This window comes from Lepidochelys olivacea, assembly GCF_965140295.1.
Source record: "Lepidochelys olivacea isolate rLepOli2 genome assembly, chromosome: 7".
In the NCBI taxonomy this organism is placed as follows: Eukaryota; Metazoa; Chordata; order Testudines; family Cheloniidae; genus Lepidochelys; species Lepidochelys olivacea.
The window spans coordinates 51436368-51464334 of record NC_140417.1 but is presented as its reverse complement, the minus strand read 5'-3'; the positions used below and the strand labels follow the sequence as shown (position 1 = coordinate 51464334).

Below are 27967 nucleotides of genomic sequence, written 5' to 3'. Positions count from 1 at the left end.
CATTTGTATATAAGCACTTGAGATAACCTGTTGATCGCCCCTCATTCCCAGTATGAGGCAGGAGCCCTCCCCTCACAGACATTCCTGCCTGTGCTTCCTCCCGGTATCCCGCTTTCCCACTTACCTCAGGGCTTTGGTCTCCTTCCCCCGGTGAACCTAGTTTAAAGCCCTCCTCACTAGGTTAGCCAGCCTGCTGGCAAAGATGCTCTTCCCTCTCTTCGTAAGATGGAGCCCGTCTCTGCCCAGCACTCCTCCTTCTTGGAACACCATCCCATGGTCAAAGAATCCAAAGCCTTCTCTCCAACACCACCTGCGTAGCCATTCGTTGACTTCCACGATTCGACGGTCCCTACCCAGGCCTTTTCCTAAGGTTCAGGATAATTAGGGTGGCTGGTGGATGATGTTTGGGGCTGGACAGTCTCGGGAGGGTGGCAGTTGGTGTTTGGCTCAGAACAGTTGGGGGTATTGGGGGGCTGATGTTTTCTTCAGGACAGTTGGGAGGGGACTGGTGGCTGGCAGTTTCCTCAGGACAATCAGGAGTGGAGGTTGGTGGCTGGTATTTTGCTCAGGACAGTTGTGGGGGCTGGCGGACGGTGTTTGGTTCAGGACAATTAGGGGGGCTGGAGTATGGTGTTTGGGGCTGGACAGTGGTGGGGGGTGGCAGTCAGTCTTTGGCTCAGAACAGTTGGGGGGCATTGGAGGGTGGTGTTTTCTTCAGGACAGATGGGGGGGTTGGTTGCTGGTATTTTGCTCAGGACAATTGGGGGCGGGATTTGCAGCTGGTGTTTGGGTCAGTACTGCTGGGGGGCTGGCGGCTGGTGTTTTCCTCAGGACAGTTGTGGGCAGGTAGGTTGCCAGTGGTTTCCTCACAATAATCTGGAAGGGGGGTTAGCAGCTGATGTTTGGTTCAGGACAATTGGGGGCGGCTGACTGACAGTCGGGGGCTGGCAATTGGCATTTGGCTCAGAACAGTCAGGGGGGCAGTGCGGGCTGGTGTTTTGCTCAGGGCAATGAAGTGGGGGTTGGCAGCCAGTGTTTTGCTCAGAACAGTTGGAAGTGGGGGTTGGCAGCTGGTGTTTGGCCAAGGACAGGCTGAGGGGGGAGGGGTTGGCAGCCAGTGTTTTCCTCAGGATAGTCGGAGAGGGGTGGTGGTGGCTGGTGCTTAGCTCAGGACAGTTGCAGGGGCTGGCGGCTGGTGTTTGCCTCAGGACAGTATGGGGGGGGCTGGTGGATGGTGTTTTGCTCTGGACACTCTGAGGGGGAGGGTTGGGGGCCAATGTTTTGCTCAGGGAAGTTGGGGGGCACTGGCAGCTGGTGTTTGGTTCAGGACAATTGGGGAGGCTGGCAGACGGTGTTTGGCGCTGGACAGTCGGGGAAGGGGGTGTCACGGCCAGTGTTTTTCTGAGGGCAGTCGTGGGTGGTGGTGGCTGGTATTTTGCTCATGACAGTTGGGGTTGGGGGTGTGTGTTGGTGGCCAGTATTTTGCTCAGGACAGTTGGGGAGGGAGGGTTGGCGGCTGGTGTTTTGCTCAGGAGAGTTGTATGGGCTGGCAGCCAGTATTTTTTTTCAGGAAAGGGGGGGTGCTGGAGGTCGGTGTTTTGCTGAGGACAGTTTGCGAGGTGGGTCCTGTTGGCTGGTGATTGGTTCAGGACAGTCTGGGGGCGCAGGGGGGCTGATGTCTGGTATTTTGCTCAGGACAGTTGGGGGGCACTGGTGGTTTGCTTAGAGAGTTGGGGGGATGGTGTGACGGATTCAGTCACAGAGACCCCCTTGGGACTGTCACCTGATGTGCTCAGATTAATTCTGAGCCCATTTTCCCTGCCAGCCTGGGACTCCAGAACCCTGTCTTGTTGAGCCAGACACACTACTATGCTGCAATACAGACCCAGGTCTGGTCCACACCCCCAAAACTGCAGACTTTAACCAAAAACTGCTCAGCAGGTCACCTATCTCCAGCACCTAGACACCCAGTTCCCAATGGGATCCAAACCCCAAATTAATCAGTCTTACTCTGTATATAGCTTACACAGGGTAAATTCATAAATTGTCCGCCCTCTATAACACTGATAGAGAGAGATGCACAGCTGTTTGCTCCCGCAGGGATTAATCACTTACTCTGGGTTAATTAATAAAGATAAGTGATTTTATTAAGTACAAAAAGTAGGATTTAAGTGGTTTCAAGTAATAACAGACAGAACAAAGTAAGTTACCAAGCAAAATAAAACAAAACATGCAAGTCTAAGCCTAATGCATTACGAAACTGTTTACAAGTAAATCTCACCCTCAGAGATGTTCCAGAAAGTTTCTTTCACAGACTAAACTCCTTCCTTGTCTTGGCCCAATCCTTTCCCCAGTATTGTCCTTCTTAGTTCCAGCAGGCATCTTAGGTGAAAAGTTGGGGGAGGGGCGGTGGTCAGTGTTTGGCTCAGAACAGTCAGGTGACATTGGCTGGTGGTGTTTTTTTCAGGACAGTCAGGAGGGGGGGTTAGCAGCTGGTGTTTGGTTCACGACAATGCGGGGGGACTGGTGGACAGTATTTGGCACTGGATAGTCAAGAGGGAGGTTTGGGCGGGGTCAGTACTTTGCTCAGGATAGTTGGGGTGGCTGGTAGCTGTTGGTTTGCTCAGGGATGCAGAGGGGCTGGTTTGTGCCAGGCGCTGCTGTCCCGTGCATTGTGAGCCAGTTGGCGAAGCCTGTTTGTTAGATTTTAAAGCTAAAATCCAACTGGCACCTCAGCAGATTCCTCCCCTGCATGCCATTCTCCGCACCTCTGGCCTGAGCCACAGCCCTTTGTGTTGGCAGTGCCCACATGGCTCTTCCCGTTTTCCAGTCACTGCTCGGTGTAGTGAACGACACAGGTCACGGCTGGCCCCTTATACCCTCTGCTCTCCTCTAGCCGGGCCTGAATGGCAGCGAATCCTGCACTTAACTTGGTGCCCCTTTTACCCAGGATGACTTCACTTCTGTTGGGTGGGACCAAGCCTCCTGGCTCTGGAGTTGTCCTGGCAGGACCCCTCAGTGTGCCAGCCCCTTTAGGCTCTTGCTGCCTAGGGTAAGACACGCAGCTTCACCACCACCTGGGTCCGACCCTTGGAGCCTCTAACCCCTGTTTCTGTGAGCTCCCTGCAGCAAGTAGTTCTGTGATGGGCACTGAGGGAGACCTGCACTCCCAGAGGAAGCACTGCACCCCCGGCACTGTGGTGACTTAGACAGCGCGGTAGAAGCAGGAGGGTTTATTGGGTGTCTGGGACCCTATGCAGATGGTCCTTGGTTAGTGCACAGAGTAGAAAGTTACAGCCTGGCCCATTCTAGATGGCCTGTCCGCAGAGGCTGTGCTGGGCGGACTCGAGGGGGCGGGCAGTGCCCGTTCAGACCCAGTGCAGGGGGAAAGTGTGTGTGTGGGCGGGGGAAGCTGTGTCCACTCAGACCAAGGGGGGGCGGTGCCTGCTCAGACCCAGCGGCGCGCTCCGGTGCTGCTGTTGAAGAGGTAATCCTGACCTGTAACTTGAGATAGAAAGCACGGTGCACGTCATCCTGGGCAGGGCCCACCTCCCTCTTGGGCTCTCGCCAGGGTCAGCCACCAGGCTCTGCACACAGGCTGTGGGGCTGGAAGGGCTGTAACGTGGGTGGGGACATGAGCGACCAAAAGGGGCCAAGTGGGAGTGGCACTTTGTCCCTGCCCCAAGGGCCCGCGCTCAGATGTGGCATGGCCGCCCCTGTGGTGCCATGGGGCAGGCAAGGGCTCAACTATCTTAGTGCCCCAGATGTGCTCAAGTTCTCCAAAGTAGGGGGGTGACGGGCCCTTTGCCCACCCCTGCCCACATGCACAGCTGTTCCCTGACAGCCCAAGAGGGGGCAAGACTCTGGTATGGGGTGGCGCCTCGCCTGCAAAGCCCTGGTTCCAGCCATGCCCTCTTGCTTAGTGGGGGAGGGCAGGGAGCTGGCACTCCAAGGAAGGAGGTGTTGGAGGGCAGGGGGCCAGCACTGGCTGGGAGGAGGTGGGGGGAAGCCAGGGGGCCTGGCACTGGCTGAGAGGAGGTGGGGGAGGGCCGGGAGCCTGCACTGGCTGGGAGGGAAGGGGGCTGGCACTGACTGGCAGGAAGTGGGGGAGGGCAGGGGATGGCACTGGCTGGGAGGAGGTGGGGGAGGGCAGGGGGCCTGCTCTGCCTGGGAGAGGGCCAGCACTGGCTGGGAGGAGGGGGTGGAATGCAGGGGGCTGGAACTAGCTGGGAGGTGGTGTGGGGAGGACTGGCTGGCAGGAGGTAGGGGAGGGCTGGGGCTGGCACTGGCTGGCAGGAGGTGGGGGAGGACAGAGGGCTTGCACTGCACTGTCTGGGAGAAGGGGAGATGCAGGGGGCCAGCACTGGCTGGTAGGCAGTGGGGGAGGGCTAGGGCCTGGCACTGGCTGGGAGGACGAGGGGAGGTCAGGGGGCTGGCACTGGCTGGGAGGAGGTGGCGGGAGGGTAGGGGGCCTGCACTGGCTGGGAGGGGTGGGAGGGGAGTGGAGGGGCACAGCACTGGCTGGGAGGAGGTGTGGGGAGAGGAGGGAAGGGGGCTGGCACTGACTGGCAGGAGGTGGGGGGAGGGCAGGAGCCTGGCACGGTCTTGGAGGAGGTTGGGGAGGGCAGAGGGCCTGCATTGGCTGGAAGAAGAGGGTAGAATGTAGGGGGCCGGAACTGGCTTGGAGGAGGTGGGGGAAGGGCCCCGGCCTGGCACTCACTGGGGTCCTGGGCACGGCCATCAAACTGCTCCTGCTGTGGAGAGAAGAGCAGAGAGCGGCTGTTCAGTGCAGAGCCCCAAACTCCACCTGAGAGCCAGAGCTGTACGGATAAGGCAACACCGACTTCCCCCAGCAGGGGGTGCTGTGAAAGTGGGGCAGGCACACTGGGGGGCACAGCCAGCAGGGGGTGCTGGGGGAGCAGGGCAGGTGCACTGGAAAGCAGAACCAGCAGGGGCTGCTGGGGTGCGGGTCAGGCACACTGGGGGGCACAGCCAGCAGGGGGTGCTGGGGGAGCAGGGCAGGTGCACTGGAAAGCAGAACCAGCAGGGGCTGCTGGGGTGCGGGTCAGGCACACTCGGGGGGACAGCCAGCAGGGGATGCTGGGGGGCGGGGCAGGCACACTGCGGGGACAGAGCCAGCAGCGGGCGCTGGGGGCAGGGCAGGCAAGCAGGGGAAGGTGCCCAACTTCTTGGGGGAGCTGTCATGGGCCATGCCAACTGCAGGCTGTGCCAGGCTCGGGGGGTGAGGTGGCAGTAGGGGCCTGGCAGGTGCACAGGCTGGGTGCAGTGCTCTGGGGACAGCCTTGGCAGGGCTCCTGCCTGGCACATGCTCGGATGAGGTGTCTGTACCAAGCTGAGGATGCTGGCGCGGCCTGTCTCCTTGTCCAGCTCTCCCGGGGCTGTGTTGTTCTTTGCCACATGTGGGTCTGACAAGGCCCTGAGGGGAGTGAGAGGATAGTCAGGGCATGGACCCCAAAGAGCCAGGCACCTACCACCTGTGCTGGCATGTGCCCCTCCCACAGCCTGAGCACCCTCTGCTGGATGCCAAGGCACTGTAGCTAGGCACTGGAGCTCCCAGCCTGGCAGCGGGGCAGCCCCTGCCATCAGTGCCTTCAGGATACGGAGCACAAGGAGCTTCCTCGGGTGAGGCTTGGGTCCCATGCCAGGCAACAGGCACCATGGCAGGCTGTGGTGCACACGGCTGGTCATTCTGAGAGGGGCATAGGGAAACAGCATGGTGCGGTAGGGTGCCAAGCCCCCCAGGAGCTGCAGGGCCCTATGGGAGGCAGGTGCCATTCATTGTGGGGCTGTCCCAGCCTCTGCTCTAGCAGGGCAGCCTAGCACTCAGTGCCCACATGTGGCCAGAGCTAGCTCTCAGGTCTCCAGCAGCACAGCACCCCTACCATGGCAAAGGGTCCAGGGTCAGTGCCAACCCATGGCAAAGGCGCAGCCCCTCCCAGATTGATCTGCTGTCTACCAGCAGTCCCAGCTTAGCATGTCTAGCCCCAATGTGGCCCAGCCCCGGAGACGGAGCGGACCTCCCCCCCCAGAAGGATACCAATCAGCTCTGTGTTCTTGGGGAACCAGGGCGCAGTATCCAGCCTGTCTGACTCATGAAGGACACCCCCTCGCCCCAGCCTCTGTTTGAACCAAAACCGATCGGAGGAAAGATTTAGGGCTTGGCTACACTTACATTTTATAGCACTCTAACTTGCTGGCTCGGGGGGGAGCATGTGTGTGTGAAAAATCACCCCCCTGAGCGCAGCAAGTCAGAGCGCTTTAAAGTGCTAGTGTAAACAGGCTCAAAGCACTGGGAGCCGTGCTCCCAGTGCTCAGAGCTAATCCGCTCATGGAGGTGGATTACCAGCATTTTGACAGTTTCCAGGGTAGCCATGCCCAACAGAGAGTAATGAAAAGGCAGTGGGAGACACACCTAAACCCCTCCTGACAAGGGTGACAGGATTAAGGCAACTCCCCTAGCCTCAGCTGCATCAAAGATGGGACAGGGAGACATCTCCATTAGCATACAGAATGGAGAACAGAGATTACTGCACTGAACTCTGGGACCAGAAAAGCAGGGGAGCACTGCATCACGGGGGATCTCAGCTCCAGATGTTAATGAACCCACGCCTGCACACACCCAGCTCAGCAGTTATCAGACCAATTCTAGTAATGAATCCTTGATTGACATCCAAAATACTGAAGCTGCCAAATTGCATTGTAAACTCCCTTGAATGAACACCACCCATAGCCAGGAATGATCAGTTCCTATTGTCTAGCCTAAAGAAAACCCTTGAGGCATTAGTATACCCATAAACAAATCTAGTGTTCTCCCTTGAACCACCGTTCCCTACAAAAACCCCCTACTCACACTCAAGTACGTGTTCTGATGCCTGGATCCAAACTCTGTATGAGTTCCACTGGGACTACTTCTCCTGCCTGATTGTGCTGGGGGCTCTGCCTCTCTCCAGCACTCAGGACCCTGAGCTACCACCATCACCTGGGAACCCCGACCAGTTCAAGCTTCATGGAGTGGTAAGACCCCAGCTCGCTCTCTCTCTGTTTTCTTTTCTACCTCAGGTATAACTTTTTAACCCTGACTTGTTTGATTAGGCATAGTTTTCTATACCTGACTTTTGTAATCTTTAATAATGTAACTGTTGTGTTTGTTTAGGCTCTCCTTGTGTAGTTATCACTATTATTCAATATATAACTTTTATGGTTAAGCTGGTTGCTTCCCTCTGTCTCTCTCTGAACTTTATTCTTTTGTTTTTTTGGCTCCCCCATTTACTCTGCAGCAACGCTCCTCTTACCTAAGCTAAAGATCCCTGTAGCACCCAAAAATACTGTGGGGTTTGCTCATCAAGTGGGTTACTACTTTTCAATTGTAACGTGAAAGTGGGGATAAGGACATGCTGAACCTGTGACATATGAGGGTGGCAGCCTGGAAGTGCTGTTTGACCCAGCCTGCTCAGGTGTACTCTATTCCAGTGCGGTACTTGTGGCTTGGAAGTGCTGCTTGGCCCAGTCTATTGAGTCCAGGGGCATAAAAGGGTGGCAGCTTGGAAATCCTGCTTGACCCAGCCCACTGAGTCCAGGACCATAAAAGGGGTCAGCTTGAGGGTGCTGATTGACTTGGTCCATTCAGACTTGCTCTGTTAATGTGTATGTGTGTGTGTTCATCTGATTCTGGGGCTGGAGGAGCCCAGTCCTGGGGAACCTAGGTCCTGAAGGATAGTTCCCTTGAGAGGGGACTTGCAGAAGGGAGAAGTAGAGCTCCTTTTGAAAACACAAGTGACATAAGCAGTACATTGATAGAATTATAGACACCTCCCATCCCCAAAGAGTAACCCTAATAAATGAACATACCCCATAGTAACGGGCAAATCTGGTAACAGGAAGGGCCCTGGCCCAGGACTGGCTCCAATGGGGTCCCCAACACCCAGCTTTAGGGCTGGGTCCCCTACGCTTCCTCAGGCTGGGCCAATGCCCCAATGGTGCCCAGGGGTGCGTGGAGAGGCTCTCACCTGTCCTGTAGGAGTGGCTGCGCTGACTTGCCCGGAGCAGACCTGCAATGAGGAGCACAGGGGAGTGGGGAAGGGCAGGGGTCTGCGCCCCTGTTGCCCTACGGGTCAGGAGCAGGTGGGCTGCTGCCCCTGGCAGAGCCCTGAAAGCCCCTCCTAACCAGGTGGACCCTGGCCATGGCAGGGTGTGTCCTGCCTGGCAGCCCTGCCCACGCCACCCTGCATGTCAGCACTCACCTGCACAGGAGTTTCCAGGCCAGCCACGCCAGCACCACCAGCAGCAGCGCCACAGAGACAGTCAGCACCACCACAAACCAAGGCGAGGGTGCCCAGAACCACTCGGTGTGGGTGACGACTAGCGGCCCCTTCCGCAGGGTCTGCCAGCAGAGAGCAAAGTGATGGGAGGCCTGGCAAGATGGGGTGTGGGCATGGTGGGCAGGGAGCTCTGCGGGCTGTGGGCAGCAGTTTCATGGGACAAAGCAGCTCAATGCACTTGCAACACGGGGCACTGGGCCCCAGCGCAGCTTGGGGCACCATGTCACAGGAGGGCTGCATAACCTCCCTGTGCCCAACACCCTGCCAGAAAAGGGGGGGCCAGGAAAGTCTGGCACAGTGTAGGCTCTAGGGTGACTCCAGGACACAGACTGGAGCCCTAGGAAAGGAGACTACCCCCCCACCCCCCCCCTCACCCATCCCAGCACAAGCTCAGGTCAGCCCAGTCTGCCAGCGGGTACCTCAACCACAGGCTCATCCCTGTCCCCTTGCCAACGCCGGGGGCCGTGCCCACAACAAATGGGGATAGGAGCAGCCCTCCAGAGGGGACATGGACGGGGCGGGAAGCAGAAACCATGGGGCAGCCAGGTTGGGGGGCTGGAACAGGCTGGGGGTGGGGGAGTTACCCTGGGCCATAGGGCTCCCTCAGGAGAACAGAGCAGGCTGATGGGGGGGATGAGTTGGGGGCACCCCAGAGCTCCCTGGCTCACCGTGTGCATGGTGGTGGCGCTGGGCGTGGCAGTGGCCCAGGGTGTCACATGCACAACCAGCGTGGCTGTGGTGCTGTGGCGTGGCGCACTGAAGCTGTCTGTCACCTCCACCAGCAGCTCGAAGGTACGGGGCTCACTGATGCTGTCGGGTGGGTCGGAGAAGGCAGAGTGCAGCAGGGTGCTGCCCGCCAGACGGAAGTGCCCATTGGTGTTGCCTGGCAAGGAAAGGCCTTGATGAGCCTGGGCTCCACCGCCCATTGGGGTAGCAGTGGGGAGGGGATGCTGCCCCACACCCTGAGTGCGGAGAGCCCCCACCACAGAGCCCCCTTATTTCCACTGCAGACACTACCTCCGAGGCCCTGCCAGGTCCCCACAGAGTGCGAGTGAGCCATGAGCCCCTACGAGCCCCAAACCCAGCCTCCTCCCTCCCCCCCTGACAGGTAAGGTAGGGGCACAGAAACACCCAGTTATGCCCCAGCCTCCCCGCCCCCCCCCGGGCTAGGCCAGAGGCATAGAGACGCCCTCCCCCAACAGGTAGGGCAAGGGCACAGAGATGCCCAGCTCCCCCTCTCAGGGCTACGCCATGGGCATGGAGATGCCCCGCTCCCTCTCCAGGGTTAGGCCAGGGGCACAGAAATGCCCCCCTGCCCTGTGCTAGGCCAGGGGCATGGAAACGTGACCCACTCACCTCCCACAAGGGTGTAGGTCAGGGGCAGCATGGTGCTCTCATCCTTGTCGGAGCACTGCAACTGCACGAGGGGCAGGCTGGGGTCCCGGGTGGAGTAGATGAAGAACTCCTGGAAGGGGGGCATGCAGCGCGGGGGCTGGTCGTTGGTGTCCTGGGGGCACACGGAGGCCTGTGCTGGGAACAGCCACCCCAGGGCTGTGGCGTGGGTGGCATTGCAGTGGCACTCGGGGCCCAGGGCGGGATCAGAGTTCCCCAGGCTAGGCAGGTCAGCCCCGGGCCAGGGCAATGGGCCATCCCTGAGCCAGGCACATTCCCAGCTCTCCTTCCTGCGAACTAGGCCGCAGGACAGGACCTAGGCACCAGGGCAGCATGACATCCCAGAAACACAGTGATAGCACGCTAAACCAGGGCACTGCCCTCTGTTGGCAGGGCCAGAGCAGTACCATGTGTGTCACAACCCTATACTGTGCTCGCAACCAGCTTGGATTCACCTCTCACTCCTGCCAGGCAGATCTGTGCTAGAGGAGGGAGGTGGGGTGGGAGCCCCATTGCTGGTGGGCACAGGCAGGGCCGCACTGGGCAGTACCCTGCGGCACCCCAGGGGCAGCCCCATTGCAGGTGGGCACGGGCAGGGCCACACTGGGCAGCACCCTGTGGCACCCCAGGGGCAGCCCCATTGCCAGTGGGTGTGGGCAGGGCCACGCCGGTAGCAGCCTGTAACCCATGTTTCTATTGGTTCCACCGAAGAGCTGTGGATGGCACAGTGCCCATGGGCTGCTTCTTCCCTGCCCCCCAGCTTCTATCAAGCCCACCGTGGGGGGCAGAGGGGCCCCATGCTGCTCTCTGTCTCTGGTCAGAGCTGGGGAGCTGGCTGCCAATAGACTGGGTGGGCTGGGCCCCGAAGCTGTGAAGAGCCCATCCCTGCACAGCACCACCACAGCCTCCTGCAGCCTCATCACCAGCCTGGTCTGGCCTCTCCACCCACCGGGGTTCCCATCACAGCCACATGGCAGAGCCTCATCCCTCCACTTCAGGAGGCAGGCAAGTCCGTGAGCCCCCCCGCGCACCGGGCATAGGTTTACAGAGGGCTCCCGGCTGGGCCTTTGGCAGGGTTGGCCGGGGACGCCAGGGCTCTAGGTGCCTGGCTGCTGTCATGGCTCATGGGAAGAGTGGGCTGATTCGAGAGATAACCAGGGAGGCTTCCGCAGAACTACCCCCACACCCCCTACCTGAGCACTGTGGAAAGGCAAAGCACCCCTGTGCTAATAAAGAGCACGCTGCCCTCCTGTGGCCAGGGGCTGAACCCAGGCATCCAGGGCTCCTAGCAGATACCTGCACGGGATTTGATCTGTTTTCTCCTTGGAATCCTTGGAATGGCACAGACCGAACCGCCAGGCCGAGGACAGGCTTAGCTGGCAGAGCAAGCGCTCCAGAATTAGGGAACGCCAGAGTTAAGGTGGCCTGAGTAACCTTAACCAGACCCCTGGTGCACATGCATTGTGGGACCGGCCCCGGGGCTGGCCAGGAAGCGCGCAGCGGAGCATCACCTGCACTTGGATGGTGATGTCACACAGTGCACTGCGCTGGTGATGTGGGTCTGCATCATTGGCCATGTCCCGCAGCTGCACGGTCAGGATATAGACCTGCTTGCTCTCGTAGTCCAGGGGACTGAGCACGTGAATTTCACCTGCATGACATAGGAGCAGCAATGCAGAAACATCCTGTGGAGACACCCACAGCCTGGGCTCCTCAAGAGAGGGACTCAGGGTCCAGGCTAGGGTCAGGTGGGGAGGGGGCTGCCTGGAGGGCAGGGTGGGGGAGCAGTGGAGGGGTAAGTGTGGTTGTGGGGTAAGGGGTCAGGGTGGGGATGGAGTAACGGGGGCGGGTGGAGGGAAAACGGGTGGGTGGGGTAATGGGGGTGGAAGCAGGGCATGGTGGGGGTGGGGTAATGGAGTCAGGGTGGGGTGGGGCAACGGGGGCAGGGCAGGGCGGGGCAATGGGGGCAGGGCAGGGTCGGGTAATGGGGTCAGGGCGGGGATGGAGCAACGGGGCGGGTGGAGGGGTAACAGGGGCAGGACAAGGTGAGGGGGGTAATGGGGTCAGGACAGGGATGGAGTAATGGGGCGGGTGGAGGAGTAACAGGGGCAGGGCAGGGTGGGGGAGGGGTAATGGGGGCGGTTGGAGGAGTAAGGGGCAGGGTGGGGGAGGGGTAATGGGGGCGGGTGCAGGGGAACAGGCTCAGGAACAGGTGGGAGAGGCTAGCACAGGCCCATGCAGACTGGCATGGTGGCTTACCGGTCCGGGGGCCAATGTAGAAGGCAGGCGGGCTGGCACCGGTGCCCCCAGCAATGCTATACTCAATGTTGTCGAAGGGGTAGTCAAGGTCCGTGCCATTCACCCGGCCCACTGTGTCGCCGAAGGCAGCATCCTCTGGCACACTGAACATGGCACTGGCTGGGCATGCAGGTGAGTGCTCGTTCTTCGGAGTCACCGTCACCAGCACAGGCACATGGGCTGCATCACAGAGGCCGGGGGGATCAACTATGTGGGGCCGGGTTGTCTGGGGATGGAGGGTGTGACGAAGTGGGGATTTTCCCTTGTTCTGTTGTGTGTGAGTCTTACTGTTGAGCCTATGTGAGTTTTACTGTTTTGCATGAATACTGTGTGTGCCTCAGTTTCCCTGTGTGCTGCACCAATACCTCGGTGGTGGGAATAGGGGTCTGTGACTTTGGCAGAGACCTGTGGGGCAGGTAAGGCTGCTCCAGCTGTCTGCATATATGCTATGACCAGTGCCCTTCGTAACCTGGGACCCAGGAAGGGGGCGCCGCCAGGTGACACCTTTTGCCCAGGAAGCAGGACAAAGGGGAGGAGAAGGCCCAGGACTCCCCAAGATGGACTTGGCTGAAAGTCACTGATTTCTGTGCTAACAAGTTCTGTTCTACACTGTGTTCCTGTCGACTAATAAACCTTCTGTTCTGCATGCTGGCTGAGAGTTACGTCTGACTGCGGAGTTGGGGTGCAGGGCCCTCTGGCTTCCCCAGGAGCTCTGCATGGGCAGACTCGCTGTGGGAAAAGCACGGTGTGGAAGAGGATTCTGAATGCTCCAAGGTCAGATCCAGGAAGGTCAAAGCTGGGTAAACTTCTTGCCCCGGAGACAGTATGGTCAGAGAGAAGAGGGTCCCCCAGAGTCCTGACTGGTTTCACAGGGAGTAGTTCCAGAGCATTGCCCAGTGACTCCGTGACAGAGAGGACCAGCCTCCAGGGCCAGGCTATCTGGGGATGGGGAGGAAACAGCTCCCGGGGGCCAGGCTATGTGAGGGGACCAGCCCCCAGGGGCTGGCCTGTCTGGGGTCGGTGGGTAGATCAGTCCCCCCCAGGCCAGACTGTCTGGGGGTGTGGGGGGACCATCCCCTGGGGCCGGGCTGTCTGGGGATAGGGGAGGGATGGGGGGCTGTCTGGGAATGGAGGGGAACAACCCCCCCCCACACACACCCACACACCCGGGCTGGGCTCTTGGGGGCTGGAAAGGGTGTTTTTTGCTGACAGCTCCGTGGGCAGTAAAGAGGGGCCTTGCGACCCCACTGTATTCTGGAAGTTGTGTCCCCTATGGCTGCACTTTCTGGCTAAGGGTTACACTGGGATTGGTGCTGCCCTCAGATACCTGGAGCTGCCCAGCACCCACTGCCCCTGCCCTGCCTGTACGACTGGACTGAGGGGCCTGGGCCAGGCCGGGGGTCAGCAGAGCGGGGGCACTCACTGCTCAGGGGGGGCTGCCCGTTGTCCGTCACCAGGATGGTGGCCACGTACTGGAAGCGGGCACTGGCAGCTGAGTCGTAATCCAGGGTCTCGTTGACCTGCGGGATTCAAACCCAGGCAGCTCGGATTTGCAGGGGTTGGACACTGAAACTCCACAGCCAGGGCTGCCCACTGAGCCTTGCCACCCCATGCCTCCCCCTGAACCGCACATGAGCCCTGCTGGGGAGAGAACCCCGAGTCCTGGCTCCCAGGCCCCTTCCCTCCCCACTCTAACCACTAGCCCGCACTCCCCTTCCAGAGCTGGGGATAGAGTCCAGGAGGCCTGGCTCCCAGCCCCGCTCCCCCAGTTCTAACCACTAGCCCCCATCCCCCTCCCAGAGCTGGGGATAGAGCCCAGGCAGTTCACAGCTGAGCTCCCTGCGGGTTGCCAGGTGGGGCAGTCTGGATCCCACAGACCAGGCCCCAGCAGTGCCCCATGGTGCCCTGCTGGCTGCAGAAGGCGCTGGCACTGGTCGGGTGTGCCCTGCCCTTGCCCGCTGGGCTCACCTGCAGCTGTGGGCCCTGCATGCGGAAGCTGTAGCGCGAGTGCTGGTCACCCTCCACCTGGTAGCGCAGGGAGCTGTTGCTGGCATCTGGGTCCGTGCATGTCAGCATCACGAGAGTCCAGCCGATGGGGGTGTCCTCAGGTACTTGAGCCCTGGCAGAAGGAGGGCAGGGGTAACCAGTGGGGGAAGGGGCCAACAGGACTTGGGCAAAGGGAGGGGGACTCTCTCCTGCCCTTGTGCCAAGCGTGCCCTCTGCAGCCTTGCCACACTATGGCCAGCACTCAGGGTCCGTCTGCATGACACTTCAACCAGGGCCACCTGCAGCTAGGATCTCACCTTGCCCCAGGGGCAGCAGCCCCTTCCACAAGGGGAGCTACAGGGACCTGGCCAACGTTGCAAAGTAGAGTGTGTCACAGCTGGGGATAGAACCCAGAATTCCTGGCTCCATGCCCCTGCAACCCCCACCCACTAGGCCTCACTGCCCTCCCAGAGCCAGGGCAGAGCCCGGGGCAAAATCTGGCTCCCAGCCGTGCTGGGGGGTGGGGGCAGAGAGCCTTACAGCAAGACAGCGGGGGAGCAGTGGGGTGCCAATGTGTTGGTGGGGAGCACGGTGATGTTGAGGCCCATGATGTCGCTGTCGCTGGGGTGCAGCATGTCATAGGCCCGCACCAGAAGCTGGGTGTGCGCCACTTCTGGGGAGCGCTGCAGGTCCAGTTCGTAGGTGTTGCGGAGCTCGCCAGTCACTGCCGAGGACAGGAGGGTGTCACCATGTGCCCAGCACCAGGCTGGGGCCTCTGCAGCCCTCGGCACCCCCAGGCAGGGACAGGGACTGAAGGGAAGGGCTGCTCTCAGGGAAACTTGCCAGCGTCACGGCCCCACCATGTTAGGGGGTGGGGGGCAGAGACATGTCTGTGGTCATGCTCCTGGCACGTTATGTGGTAGGGCAGAGACATGTCCCTGGCCATGGCCTTGCCACAGTGGTATTGGGGGATCCCAGAGATGCCCCCCAGCCACGGCCCTGCCACAATATTGGGGGATCTCAGAGATGCGTCACCGCCCTGCCATGCTATGAGGGAACCCCGGGGCCATATGCCCGGCCTGGGGCAGCAGCGTGGCTCACCTGTATCAATGGTGTAGAGCCCATGAGCAGCCGGGGCGATGATCTCGTAGCGCACATTGTTCCCCTGGGCCTGGACCTGCGTGACAAGCTGCATGGCGCCTCTCTTCTCCAGCACGGCCACACTGCGCCACGCTGCCCTGCCCACCACATGGCAGAGGTCAGCCCAGCTACCGCCGGCCTTGCCACCATCAGGCACCCACTCAGCCCCTGCCCCAGGCACCCTCGTCCCCCTCACGGCCCCCAGCAGGACGGGGCTGCCACGCGCTGTCCAAGAGATGCCCCGCCGGCATGGCTGACAGATCTGCTGCCCAGCTGCACTGCACTGCCTGCGTCAGCCCTCTGCTGCCTGCCCCTCCAGGCCTAGCCCTGCGCCCTACGCCTGGGAACTTTACCCTGCACCCCACATCCCTGCCCCCTGCACCCTTGTGCCCCAAAGCTGCCCCCTCTGCCCTAATCCTGGGAACATTAGCCCACACCCCTGCCCTCTGGTCCCCCAAATCTTCCCCCTATGCCCTGGGAACATCTATCTCCCTGTGCCTGTGGCAGCTCTGTGCCACACATCCCTGCTCCCTGTGCCCCAAATACCTTTGCCCCACACCCCTGCCCCTGAGCACATCACCCTGCACTGCACACACCCCACACCCCAAATCCCCATGCCCTACAACTCTGCCCCCTGCACCCTAAGCCCTGGGAACATCATCCTGTGCCCTCACCCCTGTGCCCCAAATTCCTGCTCCTGTGCCCCTCACCCCTGTCCCCTGTGTAGTAGTAGGATTTATTGTTTGTATTTTGTATAATTTAGAATGAAGGATAAAGAATAATAAGATAATAGTGTAGCCATGATTGTTTTTCTTCTGCATTGCAATTTGATGTTCCTGTTCAAAATGTTCTGTGTAAATCAATTCTGTTTTGTGTGTGAATGAGGAATGTGTGTGTTAAGAGATAAGTGTGAAGGCCCTCACCGAACCAGACGTTCTAGGGAGGATCCTAAAACAGATGCAAGGGTGCTAGAAGGATGCAACACACCCCTACTGAAATGTCAGAGGAGGGCAGATTGATGACTCTAAAGATGAGACAAGCACCTATCAATGGGGACAGGATAGCTGTGATCAAAACCAGCATGGGATAACTCCCTGAGAGACTTGATGAAAGAACAAGATAAAGGATGAGAAAAACAATTTAAGAAAACAAGCACTTGTCAAACAACAATTGATTATAGCATGACGGTGCAAAACTCATTGGTCCCAATGAAGGAAAATCACTATATATACAGGGTGCCTTGCCATGAAACTTTGGGTTCATCCTGCCAAGACTTCCCCAGAGCATCATGTCGCAACCAGCAGAACCCGGCTCCTCCCTACCCATAATCAACCTAGGGCCATTAGATTGATCCGGACTGTGGACTGGTAACTATAACGTCGACTTGCGGGACAGAATGTGTGTGTGTGTGATTGAATGCATATGCTAATTGTTGTATCTTCAATAAATGCGGTGTATTGCCTTTTCCCCTGAAAAAGAGCTTGTGTGCTTCTTATAAGCATAACACCTGCACACATCACCCTGTGCCCCACACTCCCGCGCCCCAAATCCCCAGGCCCTACAACTCTGCCCCCTATGCCTTGGGAACATCACCGTGTCCCCCAAATACCTGCACCCCACAGCACTGCCCCTGTGCACATCACCCTGTAACCCACACCCCCTGTGACATAGTGGGGATTTTCTTTTGTTGTTTTGTATATGAGCCTATGTGAGTTACTATTTTGCATGAATATTGTGTGTGCCTCAGTTTCCCTGTGTATTGCACCAATGTCTAGGTTGTGGGAATATGGGTGTGTGACTTTTGCAGGGGCTGCTCCAGCTGTCTCCATGGATGCTATGGCTGCCCCTTTGTAACCTGAGACCCAGGAGGGGGATGCAACCAGGTGACTCTTGGCCCAGGAAGCGAGACAAAGGCTGGAGGAGGAGCAATGGGCAGTGCAGGGGTCAGGCAGTTGGAAGCGAATCAGTCTGGCTGGCTGGAGGCAGTATGCTCAGAGAGAGGAGGCATGCTCCCCCAGAGTCCTGGCTGGCTTTGTATGGAATAGTTCCAGAGCATCTCCCTGGTGATTCCGTGATGACTGGTGTCAGAGGTGGGATAAACTGCACCTCGTGGACAGAGCATCCTGCAGTACGTGACTGGGGAGCAGTAAAACAAAGGGGGCATGCTGAAGGCTCCGAGAGGTGCAGTTCCAGGAGGTGGAGGAGCCTACGGCTTAATCCTGACAGAGAGTGGACCCCCGAGAAGGGCTGTTCCCAGGGACTGTGGGGAGCTGAAAGAGCATAGGCCTGTGAATCCATGACCATTTGGGAACACTGTGGAGATGGCCTATAATCATCTCCTTATGAAGAACATTGTAGAGCTGTGCAGAGAGAAACGGCTGCATATTGGAAAGATCACTAAGACACAGCTGATTACTCACTTGGAAGAGGAGGATTGCTCTAAGGAGCCGGTTCCTGACCCAGCTGAGGCCATGAGAGAGGCTGGGAGCAGCCAGGCAGCCCCAGGGCCCGCACTGGTTCCTGACCCAGCTGGGGGTGTGAGAGTGGCTGGAAGCAGCCAGGCAGCCCCAGGGTCCACATTGGCTCCTGACCCAGCTGGGGCCGCGAGAGAGGCTGGGAGCAGGCAGGCTGAGACCTCTGCCATCGTCCCCAACCAGCAGGGGGTCTCCACCAGCTCCCTGTTGGTGGATCTGAGACAGATGGAATTGGAGTTGAGATTGAAGGAGTCAGAGGACCATTAGAGACAGGGAAGGCATGAAGCAGAACAGCAGGAGAGACAGAGGCAGCATGAAGTGGCGATGGTTGAGCTGAGAGGCAGAGGAACCAGTCCGGGGTGAGTGGGGATAGACCCCGGGGTGCCAATTCTGCAGGGAACCTCGACACTAAATTGCTGCCCCAGGTTAAGGAGCGGGGAGAAGTAGATGCCTGTCTCGCTGCCTTTGGGAAGGCTGGCAATTGGAACCAGGCTGGCCCTGCGGAAAAGCTCTGGTGTCTAGCCCCCTTCCTGGGTCCCAAGGCCATAGAGCTGTTTAGTCTGATGGGCAGGGTGGCAGACTAGCTCTCACCCCTGGCCGCAGCATATGTCTGCGTGTCCTCTCCTGGGCTCAGGCCCCTAGGACCCCCAGTGGGAGTGGAAGGTGGTGGTCAATGGGGAGACATTCCTGGAGTGGCAAGATCCTGGGACAGAGAGAACTGTTGTCAGGCCCCAGGTGGTGCTGCCTCACCAGATGCTGAGGGGCTGTGTGACCTGGGTGAAGGTCCAAGGAATGAAGCCCCTCACCATGCCTGTGGCCCAGATCCCTGTACAGACAGGAGGGGTCGGGCTGGCTGGTAGTAGGGGTTCTCCAAGATATCAGCTGTGACCTCCTCTTGGAGAATGACTGTGTCTATTTGGGACAGGATCCAGGCCCTGCGGCCGAGGATTTGAATTTGAATCCAGGGAAACAATCGGCTGAGACTGAAGCAGTCAGTGAAAATGCAAAGCTCTAAGGAGCTGCTAAGCTCAGGTTACCTGCCTGTCTGTAACCAGAGCCCTGGAGTTGAGTGGGACAGAGAGATGGTCCCCACCCCACTGCACAGGGGGGAGGTGGCTCACACTGGCTCTGACCCCATTTGAGTGTGGGGAACCACAGCCAGGGCGGGACAGCTGCCAATCAGGGCTGCCTTGTTCAGAGGTGCAAATGGCCTGGGACAAGGGTACAGCAGTCTTGAGACATCTGCCTGTCATAGAGGAGAATAAGCTGCAAGGTGCCTGGGATGGGCCCTTCAAGGTCATCAAGCAGATGAATGAGGAGAACGATGTGGTGGAACTGCCCAACTGGACTCACAGCCACTGAGGGGACCAGGTCAGTATAATGGAGCTGTACTGTGACAGGAAGAGCTTCTACTGGCCATATGTGGCCAGTGGGAGAAGGGGGAAGATCCCCTAGTGGGTCTATTCCCTGAGACAGGAGCTGGCCCCTTGCTGGAATCAATTCCCCTCTCTGACCAGCTAACCCCTGCCCAGCAGGCAGAGATGCAAGAGACAGTGCATTTGTACCAACAGCTGTTTTCCAACCAACAGCTGTGTTCCAAGAGGCCTGGGCTCACTAACCAAGCTGTCCATTGAGTGGAGATGGGACCCAGCCCTCCCATCAGGTGTTTCCCATTCAGAGAAATGGGGAACACAGCACAGGCCCTGGAGGGAGAAAGGTCAGAGACATGCTGGCTTTAGGGGTGATCCAGCCATCCACCAGCCACAGGGGCCTCTCCCGTGGTGCTGGTCCCTAGGAAAGATGGGTCGATCCGATTCTGTGTGGCCTATCAGAAGCTCAATGACATCACCATGTCTGGTGCCTGCCCATTACTAGGACTGATGAGATCCTAGACAAGTTGGAGCGGGACTCGGTACCCCATCACCAGGGATCTCACCAAAGGCTATTACTGGCAGGTGCCTTTGGATCCAGATGCCAAGTTGCAACCTGCTTTTACCACCCCCTCTGGGACTGTACAAGTCCCTGGATCTACCTTTTGGCCTCAAGGAGGCGCTAGTCACCTACCAGTGCCAGATGGATCAATTACTGACGGGGATGGAGAATTTTACCCTAGCGTACATTGATGATATTTATGTCGTTAGCCAGACCTGAGAGGACCAGGTGTCCCAGGTGAAGATGGGGCTGAGTCACCTCCAGGATGCAAGGCTGACTGTAAAAGCTGGGACGTGCAAGGTGGGGATGGCAGAGGTGTTGTACCTGGGCCACAAGGTACAGAGCAGCTGCCTAAAGCCAGAGCCAGCCAATGTGGGGGCTATCAAAGACTGGCCTGCTCCCCAGACTAAGAAACAGACCCAGGCCTTTATTGGGATGGCAGAGCACTACCAGAGGCTTGTGCTCCACTTTCGCTAAAGTGTCAGCTCCCATCCCTGAGCTATGCAAGAAGGGTAAGCCAGACAAGCTGGTCTGGTCTGGGCAGTGCTAGAGGGCTCTCTGCATGCTGAAGTAGGGTCTAGTCAAGGGCCCAGTGCTGGGAAACCCAGACTTTGACAAGCTCTTAATGGTGTTCACAGATGCCCCAGACACAGGGCTGGGCGCAGTGCCGAGGCAGGCCAATGCAAATGGGGAGAAACACCACATCTATACCTGAGCAGGAAGCTGCTGCCCCGGGAGCAGGGCTATGCAGCCCTAGAGAAGGAATGCCTGGCCATGAAGTGGGCTCTTAAAAGGCTGCAGCCGAATCTATTTAGGTGGCACTTCACTGTGTACACAGACCACTACCCCTGCCGTGGCTGCATCAGATGAGAGGGTCCAATGCCAAGCTCCTGAGGTGGAGACTGTCCTCCCAGGATTATGAGAAGGAGGTGGTCCATCTTAAGGGGAGTACAAATGTTATAGCTGATGCTTTGTCCCGGAGAGGGAGGCCTGAACTTCTCCAGGTTGCTGGCTAAAGTGACCCCGCTCAGTTTGGTCTCGAAGAGGAGAGAGATTTGACACAGTGGGGATTTTCCCTTGTTATGTTGTATGTGAGCCTATGTGAGTCTTATTGTTTTGCATGAATGCTGTGTGTGCCTCAGTTTCCCTGTGTATTGCACTAATGTCTAGGTGGTGGGAATAAGCATGTGTGACTTTTGCAGGGGATGCTCCAGCTGCCTGCACAGATGCTATGGCTGCCCCTTTGTAACCTGAGACCTAGTAGGGGGATGCAACCAGGTGACTCTTGGCCCGGGAAGCGAGACAAAGGCCAGAGGAGGAGCAATGGGCAGGGCAGGGGTCAGGCAGCTGTAAGAAAGTCAGACTTGGCTGGCTTGGGGCGCAGTGGGAGGACCAGACCCCTGGCTCTGGGCTCCCCTCCCGCCCAACATAGACTTGGCTGAAAGTCACTGAATTCTGTCTTATGCTGTGTTCCTGTTGACTAATAAACCTTATGTTTTACCAGCTGGCTGAGAGTCACATCTGACTGCAGAGTTGGGGTGCAGGGCCCTCTGACTTCCCCAGGAACTCCATCCAGGCGGACTCACTGCGGGAAGCGCACAGTGTGGAAGGGGATGCTGAATGCTCCGAGGTCAGATCCAGGAAGGTGGAAGCTGTGTAAGCTTCTTGCCCTGGAAACAGTATGCTCAGAGAGAGGAGGCTCCCCCAGAGCTTCATATGGAGTAGTTCCAGAGCATCGTCCCGGTGACTCCATGACACCACCACACCCCAAATCCCTACAATCCACAACTCTGCCCCCTGTGCCCTATGCCCTGGAAACATCACCCTGTACCCCACACCCCTGCGCTCCACACCCCTGCCCCCCAGCACCCCTGTGCCCCAAGTCCCCAAGCCCCACAACTCTGCCCCCTGTGCCCCAAATACCTGCACCTCACACCCCTGCCCCCATCACCCCATACCTCTGCCCCCTATGCCCTACACCCTGGGAACATTACCCCACACCCCTGCCTCCAGCACCCCTGTGCCCCACCCCTCCATGCCCCACACCCTGTGCCCTTACATGAAGTTGATGTGGGGGCGGTGGACAGGCAGCACCGTCACTGTCACGGCCCCACTGCAGTTTCTCCCGCTCCTGTCAGTAACCAGGATCTGCAGCCTGAACGCCTGGAGACACAGGTGCTGGGTGAGGCTGGGAGGACCCTGGCCTGGGCCATGCTGCCAGCTCTGGTGCTGCGTTGTGGGCGCATGGGTAAAGGCAGAGAGGGAGTTTGTGGGCTGGGGGCGCTGAAGCCCCATGGGCACTGATCAGCTCTCTCCAGATGGTTGGAGAGAAGGGGGAGCCCCAGAGCCATGGGGGTGCGGGGAGAGAGCCATGGCCCAGGGAGAGGAGTTGGGGTGCTTTGGGAGGGGCCTGGGGGTAGATGGAGTACCCGAGGATGGGGGGCTCTCGGGGAGGGCATGCCCCAGAAGCAGGCCTGGGGGTGACGGGCTTACCCTGGGAAGGCAGGGCTGGAGGATGCCCAAGCGGGGCCAGACCCCAGCACTCACCTGGCCGGCATGGGCTGGGATGAAGCCTGATCCTGGTGCCAGCACCTGCCCGGCGCGGTCGATGGTGAGGGGTGTGTCATTGTCTTTGATGGTGAACTGCCATGGAGAGAGGGGCTGAGCCAGAGAACCAGATCCCCCTTACCGAGACCCCCAGTCCAGAACAGCACCTCCCCCACCACTGGGCCCCTTGGATCCTCCCCATCCTCACAGCCCTCCGCTGCCACTGGGCCCTATCATATCCCCCCTGCCTCCACAGCTTCTCCCCCGCCACTGGGCCCTGGTGGATCCCCCAGCCCCCACAGTCCCTCGCCCACCACTGGGCCCTGTTGGATTCCCCCTGCCCTACAGCTCCTCTCCCGCCACTGGGCCTCGGTGGATTTCCCTGCCCCCAAAGCCCCTCCCGCGCCACTGGACCGCATCGGAGCCCCCCGCCACCACAGCCCCTCTCCCGCCACTGGGCCCTGTCAGACCCCTGCCCCCTAGGCTTAGACTGTGCAGGGTCATCCCATAGCACTCGCCCGGGGATGGGAGGCCAGGCCCTGCTCCATGCTCACCCTCAGTCCGCTAGCTGGCCGCTGCAAGACCACAGTGTAGATGGGCATCAGGGGTGCCACGTCCTCTGAGACTTGCACCAGCTCCCCCACTGCAGCAAAGCACAGAGTCAGGCAGAGTGGGCTCAGAGGCTGCTCTCCCCAGCCCTGGACCCACCTCCCCTGGCTCTGCACTGGGTCCCACTGGCCAAGAGCAGAAAGAGCCAGGAGGCGAGTCCTGTTAGCACCAGAGGTGCCCGCTCTGCCCTGGAAGGGCTCCCCATCCCAGCCTGGATCCCCAACTCCCCTGGCAGCGCTGGGTACAGAGCGCTGGGCAGGCAAGAGCGCAGGGCCTGGGTGGGGCAGAGCACAGGGCCTGGGTGGGGCAGAGCACTGGGGCTGGGCGGGGCAGAATGCAGGGCCTGGGCATGGGAGAGCGCAGGGGCTGGGCATGGCAGAGCGCAGGGTGGGCCTTACCTTGGCTAGCAAACCTGGCCATGCACTGGGGGGGCCCATCCACTGTGTGGACCTGGACGAAGAGCTGGCCTTTGGCAGGCGTCTCCCCTGGGCAGGTAGCCTCCAGGGTCAGCGTGTACTGATTGACTTGCCGAGCGTCCAGCGCCGCACTGGGGCTCAGCGTGATCTAACAGAAACCCCAGCACTCAGCAGGCTCTGACACTGAGCACAGGCTACGCCAGCCTTCCCCATGCAGCAGGCCCTGCTCCCTACCCTGCATAGAATGGGGCTCCGCCTCCTCCCAATCCCACATGGAACGAGGCCCTGCCCCCAACCCTGCATGTAACAGGGCTCTGCCCCTGACTCTACGGGGCCCTGCCCCCCCAATCCCTCATATAACTGGGCCCTGCCCCCGCATGTAACGGGGCCCTGCCCCCCAATCCGGCATGCAACGGGGCCCTGCCCAGAATCCTGCATGTAACAGACCCCTGCCCCTGACCCCGCATGTCACGGGGCCCCTGCTCCCTGACTCTCATTGTAATGGGGCCCTGCCCCCCCAATCTCTCATGTAACGGGGTCCCATCCCCACATGTAACAGGGCCCTGCCCCCGCATGTAACAGGGCCCCACCTGCCCAATCCTGCATGTAATGGGACCCCACCCCCGATCCCGCTTGTAATGGGGCCCTGACCCCACATGTATTGGGGCCCTGACCCTCACCCCCACATGTAACAGGGGCCCCTGCCCTAGACCCTGCATGTAATGAGGCCCTGCCTCCCCGGCCCTGACCCCGCATGCAGCGAGGGCTCCTGTTCTGGACTCTCCAGCCTCACACCCAGCCCGCAGCCCCCTCCTAGTCCTCCTGTGTCTCCCTCTTTGCCCTCCTCTCACCCCTGGGTGCCATGCAGGGAATGGGCCTGCTCCTCACCAAGAGCAGAGCCCTGGGCCCCCTTGGCACCATGGGGAGCCTATGGTGGACGCTGTGCAGGCTCTGCTTCCTGCGGCTCTGCTGCTAGCCTGCTGTCCTGGGACCCTGGTGCCTGAGTCTTCACTGCCCAGCATCATGTGCCGTCCTCAGGGGGCGCAAATACCCCTCCCACACCCCTGGGGGCAGGGTGACGGTGCATCGGCCCTTTGTTCCCATTGCAGACGCTGCCCCCACTGAGCACAGGCCTCCAGGCCAGCCTTGCCCTGGCTTAGTGCTGACGGTGTCTGGGGTCTGCGCCTGCCAGCACGGCCCCACAGGGCACTGCCAGGCTGGGATGCCCCGCCGGCTGGGGCCTAGGTCTGTCCTCCTGGGGGTGTGGGCTGCAGCACGTACCTGCACGCTGTAGTGGGGAGTTGGGCTGGCACGGTGGGCAACGATGGATTGGTTAAAGAAGTAGGTTGGGGGGGTGCTCTGCAGGGTGAAGACAGGGGTGGGGATGCTGGTCTCGTTCTGGCAGGTCAGGTTGAACTCCACGATGATCGTGCCCGGTCCCGCACTCTCCATCACGCTCACTGTGGTGGGCAGGCCGGACAGCACTGGCACAGAGAGGCACGGAATAAGCCCGCCCAGCCCCCGCCACAGCGGGGATCCACAAAACCCCCAGATCATCAGGGACAGCTGGGTGTGTGTGGCTGCACCTGTGCCCAGGGGTGCCTGCGCGCACAAGGCCTGGGTCAGGCCACCCCACACCTGTGTGGGCTGTACAGTTAATGACAAGTGAGAAGAGGGGATAGCACTGTATGGGGATGTGGGAGGGCCAGGGGGACGGAGTGAGATGGGGACCACTGTCCAGGGCGGTGGTGGAAGAGAGGAAGCACTGTCCAGGGGTGCGGAGGGAGATGGGGAGTGCTGTCCAGGGGTGCGGAGGGAGAGGGGGAGCACTGTCCAGGTGGAGGGAGGGAGAGAGGGAGCGCTGTCCAGGGGGAGGAAGGGGGATTGCTGTCCAGGAAGACGGAGGGAGGGGGGAACACTGTCAGGGGGAGGGAGGGAGAGGGGGAGTACAGTTTGAGGGGGACAGAAGGGGAGGGGGAACACTGTCCACAGGGCTGGAGGGGGTGGGGGAGTGCAGTTGGAGGGTGTGACATTATGAGTGTAATACATCTCACTGAAAGGTGACACAGAGTCAGAAAGAGTTAATTAACTCACAGACTGACATGACCCATGGCCAAACTTTAAAGAGTTGTTAGGATCATGGGTAGTGATCAATGGCTCCATGTCTAGTTGGCAGCCAGTATCAAGCAGAGTGCCCCAAGGGTCAGTCCTGGGGCCGGTTTTGTTCAATATCTTCATTAATGATCTGGAGGATGGCATGGATTGCTCAGTCAGCAAGTTTGCAGATGACACTAAACTGGGAGGAGAGGTAGATAAGCTGGAGGGTAGGGATAGGATACAGAGGGACCTAGACAAATTAGAGGACTGGGCCAAAAGAAATCTGATGAGTTTCAACAAGGACAAGTGCAGAGTCCTGCACTTAGGACGGAAGAATCCCATGCACTGCTACAGACTAGGGCCCGAATGGCTTGGCAGCAGTTCTGCAGAAAAGAACCAAGGAGTTACAGTGGACGAGAAGCTGGATATGAGTCAGCAGTGTGCCCTTGTTGCCAAGAAGGCCAATGGCATTTTGGGATGTATAAGTAGGGGCATAGCGAGCAGATCGAGGGACGTGATCGTCCCCCTCTATTCGACATTGGTGAGGCCTCATCTGGAGTACTGTGTCCAGTTTTGGGCCCCACACTACAAGAAGGATGTGGATAAATTGGAAAGAGTCCAGCGAAGGGCAACAAAAATGATTAGGGGTCTGGAACATATGACTTATGAGGAGAGGCTGAGGGAACTGGGATTGTTTAGTCTGCAGAAGAGAAGAATGAGGGGGGATTTGATAGCTGCTTTCAACTATCTGAAAGGGGGTTCCAAAGAGGATGGATCTAGACTGTTCTCAGTGGTAGCAGATGACAGAACAAGGAGTAATGGTCTCAAGTTGCAGTGGGGGAGGTTTAGGTTGAATATTAGGAAAACCTTTTTCACTAGGAGGGTGGTGAAGCAATGGAATGCGTTACCTAAGGTGGTGGTGGAATCTCCTTCCTTAGAGGTTTTTAAGGTCAGGCTTGACAAAGCCCTGGCTGGGATGATTTAGTTGGGGATTGGTCCTGCTTTGAGCAGGGGGTTGGACTAGATGACCTCCTGAGGTCCCTTCAAACCCAGATATTCTATGATTCTATGAAGATATGTAAATGAATAGAGCTTTGAAATGCAAGCCTGCATTGTTAGAGATAGAAGGGTAACTGTTTGCTCAGGTCTTGTGGTGTTAGCAAACAAGTCTTGTCTATTACTATGGCTTTGATTCAAAGATTAAAAAAAAAAAGGAGTATTAGTATTTAGGAAGACACTTGAGTGAAATAGTATTATTGTCTATATGTCTCTTTGAAGGTTGTGGTAACCTGTATCTGAACTGTTTAATGGATAAATTACCCTATGCTAATCGCCATGATGTTTGGGAGAAGGAAAGTTAAGCCTATTGTTTTCTCAGGCCAAAAGGCTGCTGGAAATGTATAAAAACCCTGGGACATGATCCATCTTCATCTCAGATCTGCTTTGGGTTTCAAGAAGGGGAAACCCTAAGCCATAAGAATTGGGATCCCCAGTCACTAACTGGAGTCATCCTGAATATGGACATTGGACTATAACCTATGGACTATTTCTAAAGGAACATTTGGCAACTATAAACTCACAATCTCTGCTATGTATCTGGAGGGAGAGGGGGCGCACTGTCCGATGGGGTGGAGGGGGAGCACTGTTCTGGGGGTGGAGATGGAAGGGGAGTGCTGTCCGAGGGGGCGGAGGTAGAGGGGGAACACTGTCCAGGGGTGGGTGGGGGAGGGGGAGTGCAGTCTGAGGGAGAGTGGGAGCGCTGTCCAAGGGTATGGAGCGGGAGCACTGTCCGAGTGGGTGGAGAAGGGAGGGGGAGCGTAAACCTGGCATACATGCACATGGGCACCCCCGCGGACACACACACACACCTGGGTGGGCGCACGCACCCCACCCCCCCCGCGCACACACCTGGGCAAGCCGGGCACTAGGGCTGCTGGTGGCAGTTCCTGGCCACTCAGTTCTTACCTGTGGCACTGACGAAGGCCCCTGGAAGCAGAAGGAGACACTGTTATCTGGGATGGGTCGTGCCCATCACTGGCCAGCCAAGATTTGCGGCTGCTCCCAGGCCCTGGCACACCTCCCTGGGTGGGCACCTCCTCAACACTGATTGCACCCTGGGGAGACCCTGTCGATGCAATGGGACATTGGCTGCGCTGGCTCCCTGGGGTGGGGGACTGCTGCTGCCATGGGGCTCAGGCGGTGCTGGCTCCTTGGGGCAGGAGGGCTGCCAGTGACACAGGGTTTTGGCTGCGCTGGCTCCCTGGGGCAGAGCCATGCTCTCTGCCTTCCCTCAGCACCCTGGTAAGGGAGGCTGGCAGGTGGATTCTCCCTGTTACTGGGTGGGTGGCCCATCACTGGGTACCGAGCTGCCTACCTGTGGCACAGAGGGCCAGGAGCAGCAGGAAGGACTGGTGCCCACGTGGCCCCATGACTCCCCAAGGGGCAGTGCCGAGACTGGATGCAGCTCAGCTCAGCTCAGCTCTGCTTCTTGTTTGGGAAGCCAGAGCAGGTTGCCAGGCTGTTGCTATGGATGCTGGGCAGCGCCAGGTGCAGCACTCATACACCCGGGCCCCAGCTGCGCTCAGGGACACGCCTCCCACTCACACAGAGACAGCCCCAGCCAGGGCACCCGCCCTCAACCTGGGGTCTGTGCCTTCCACCCCATGAGCCTCCCCCAGCCCAGCCGAGCCCTGGTGTCTGCACCATCCGCCCCAGGGGCCTCCCCCCGCCCAGCCGA

The 27967-nt window shown here is 59.0% G+C and overlaps 1 protein-coding gene across 1 annotated transcript; it reads right to left on the bottom strand.

Moving 5' to 3' along the window:
• Positions 1-2171: 2171 nt before the first annotated feature.
• Positions 2172-27725, bottom strand: CDHR4 (cadherin related family member 4). The gene is made up of 20 exons (XM_084633079.1): positions 27605-27725; positions 27196-27216; positions 24415-24617; positions 23116-23281; positions 22663-22751; positions 22109-22204; positions 21621-21724; positions 15117-15253; positions 14556-14739; positions 13998-14148; positions 13453-13549; positions 11991-12209; positions 11243-11382; positions 9696-9846; positions 9008-9222; positions 8262-8401; positions 8028-8069; positions 5350-5437; positions 4721-4754; positions 2172-3504 (listed from the first exon to the last, which is right to left on the bottom strand). The coding sequence occupies exons 1-20, from the start codon at positions 27657-27659 to the stop codon at positions 3449-3451; spliced, it is 2388 nt and encodes a 795-aa protein (XP_084489205.1). The 5' UTR covers positions 27660-27725; the 3' UTR covers positions 2172-3448.
• Between the last annotated feature and the right edge of the window lie 242 nt (positions 27726-27967).

Coding starts and splice junctions, on each gene's coding strand:
- CDHR4 (XM_084633079.1), bottom strand. CDS start 27,659: ATGGGGCCACGTGGGCACCAGTCCTTCCTGCTGCTCCTGGCCCTCTGT. Junction 15,254..21,620: donor CGCCCCCACATCAACTTCAT/GTAAGGGCACAG, acceptor TGTGGTGGGCAG/GGCAGCGTGGCGCAGTGTGG. Junction 9,223..9,695: donor GACCTACACCCTTGTGGGAG/GTGAGTGGGTCA, acceptor TTTCCTTGCCAG/GCAACACCAATGGGCACTTC.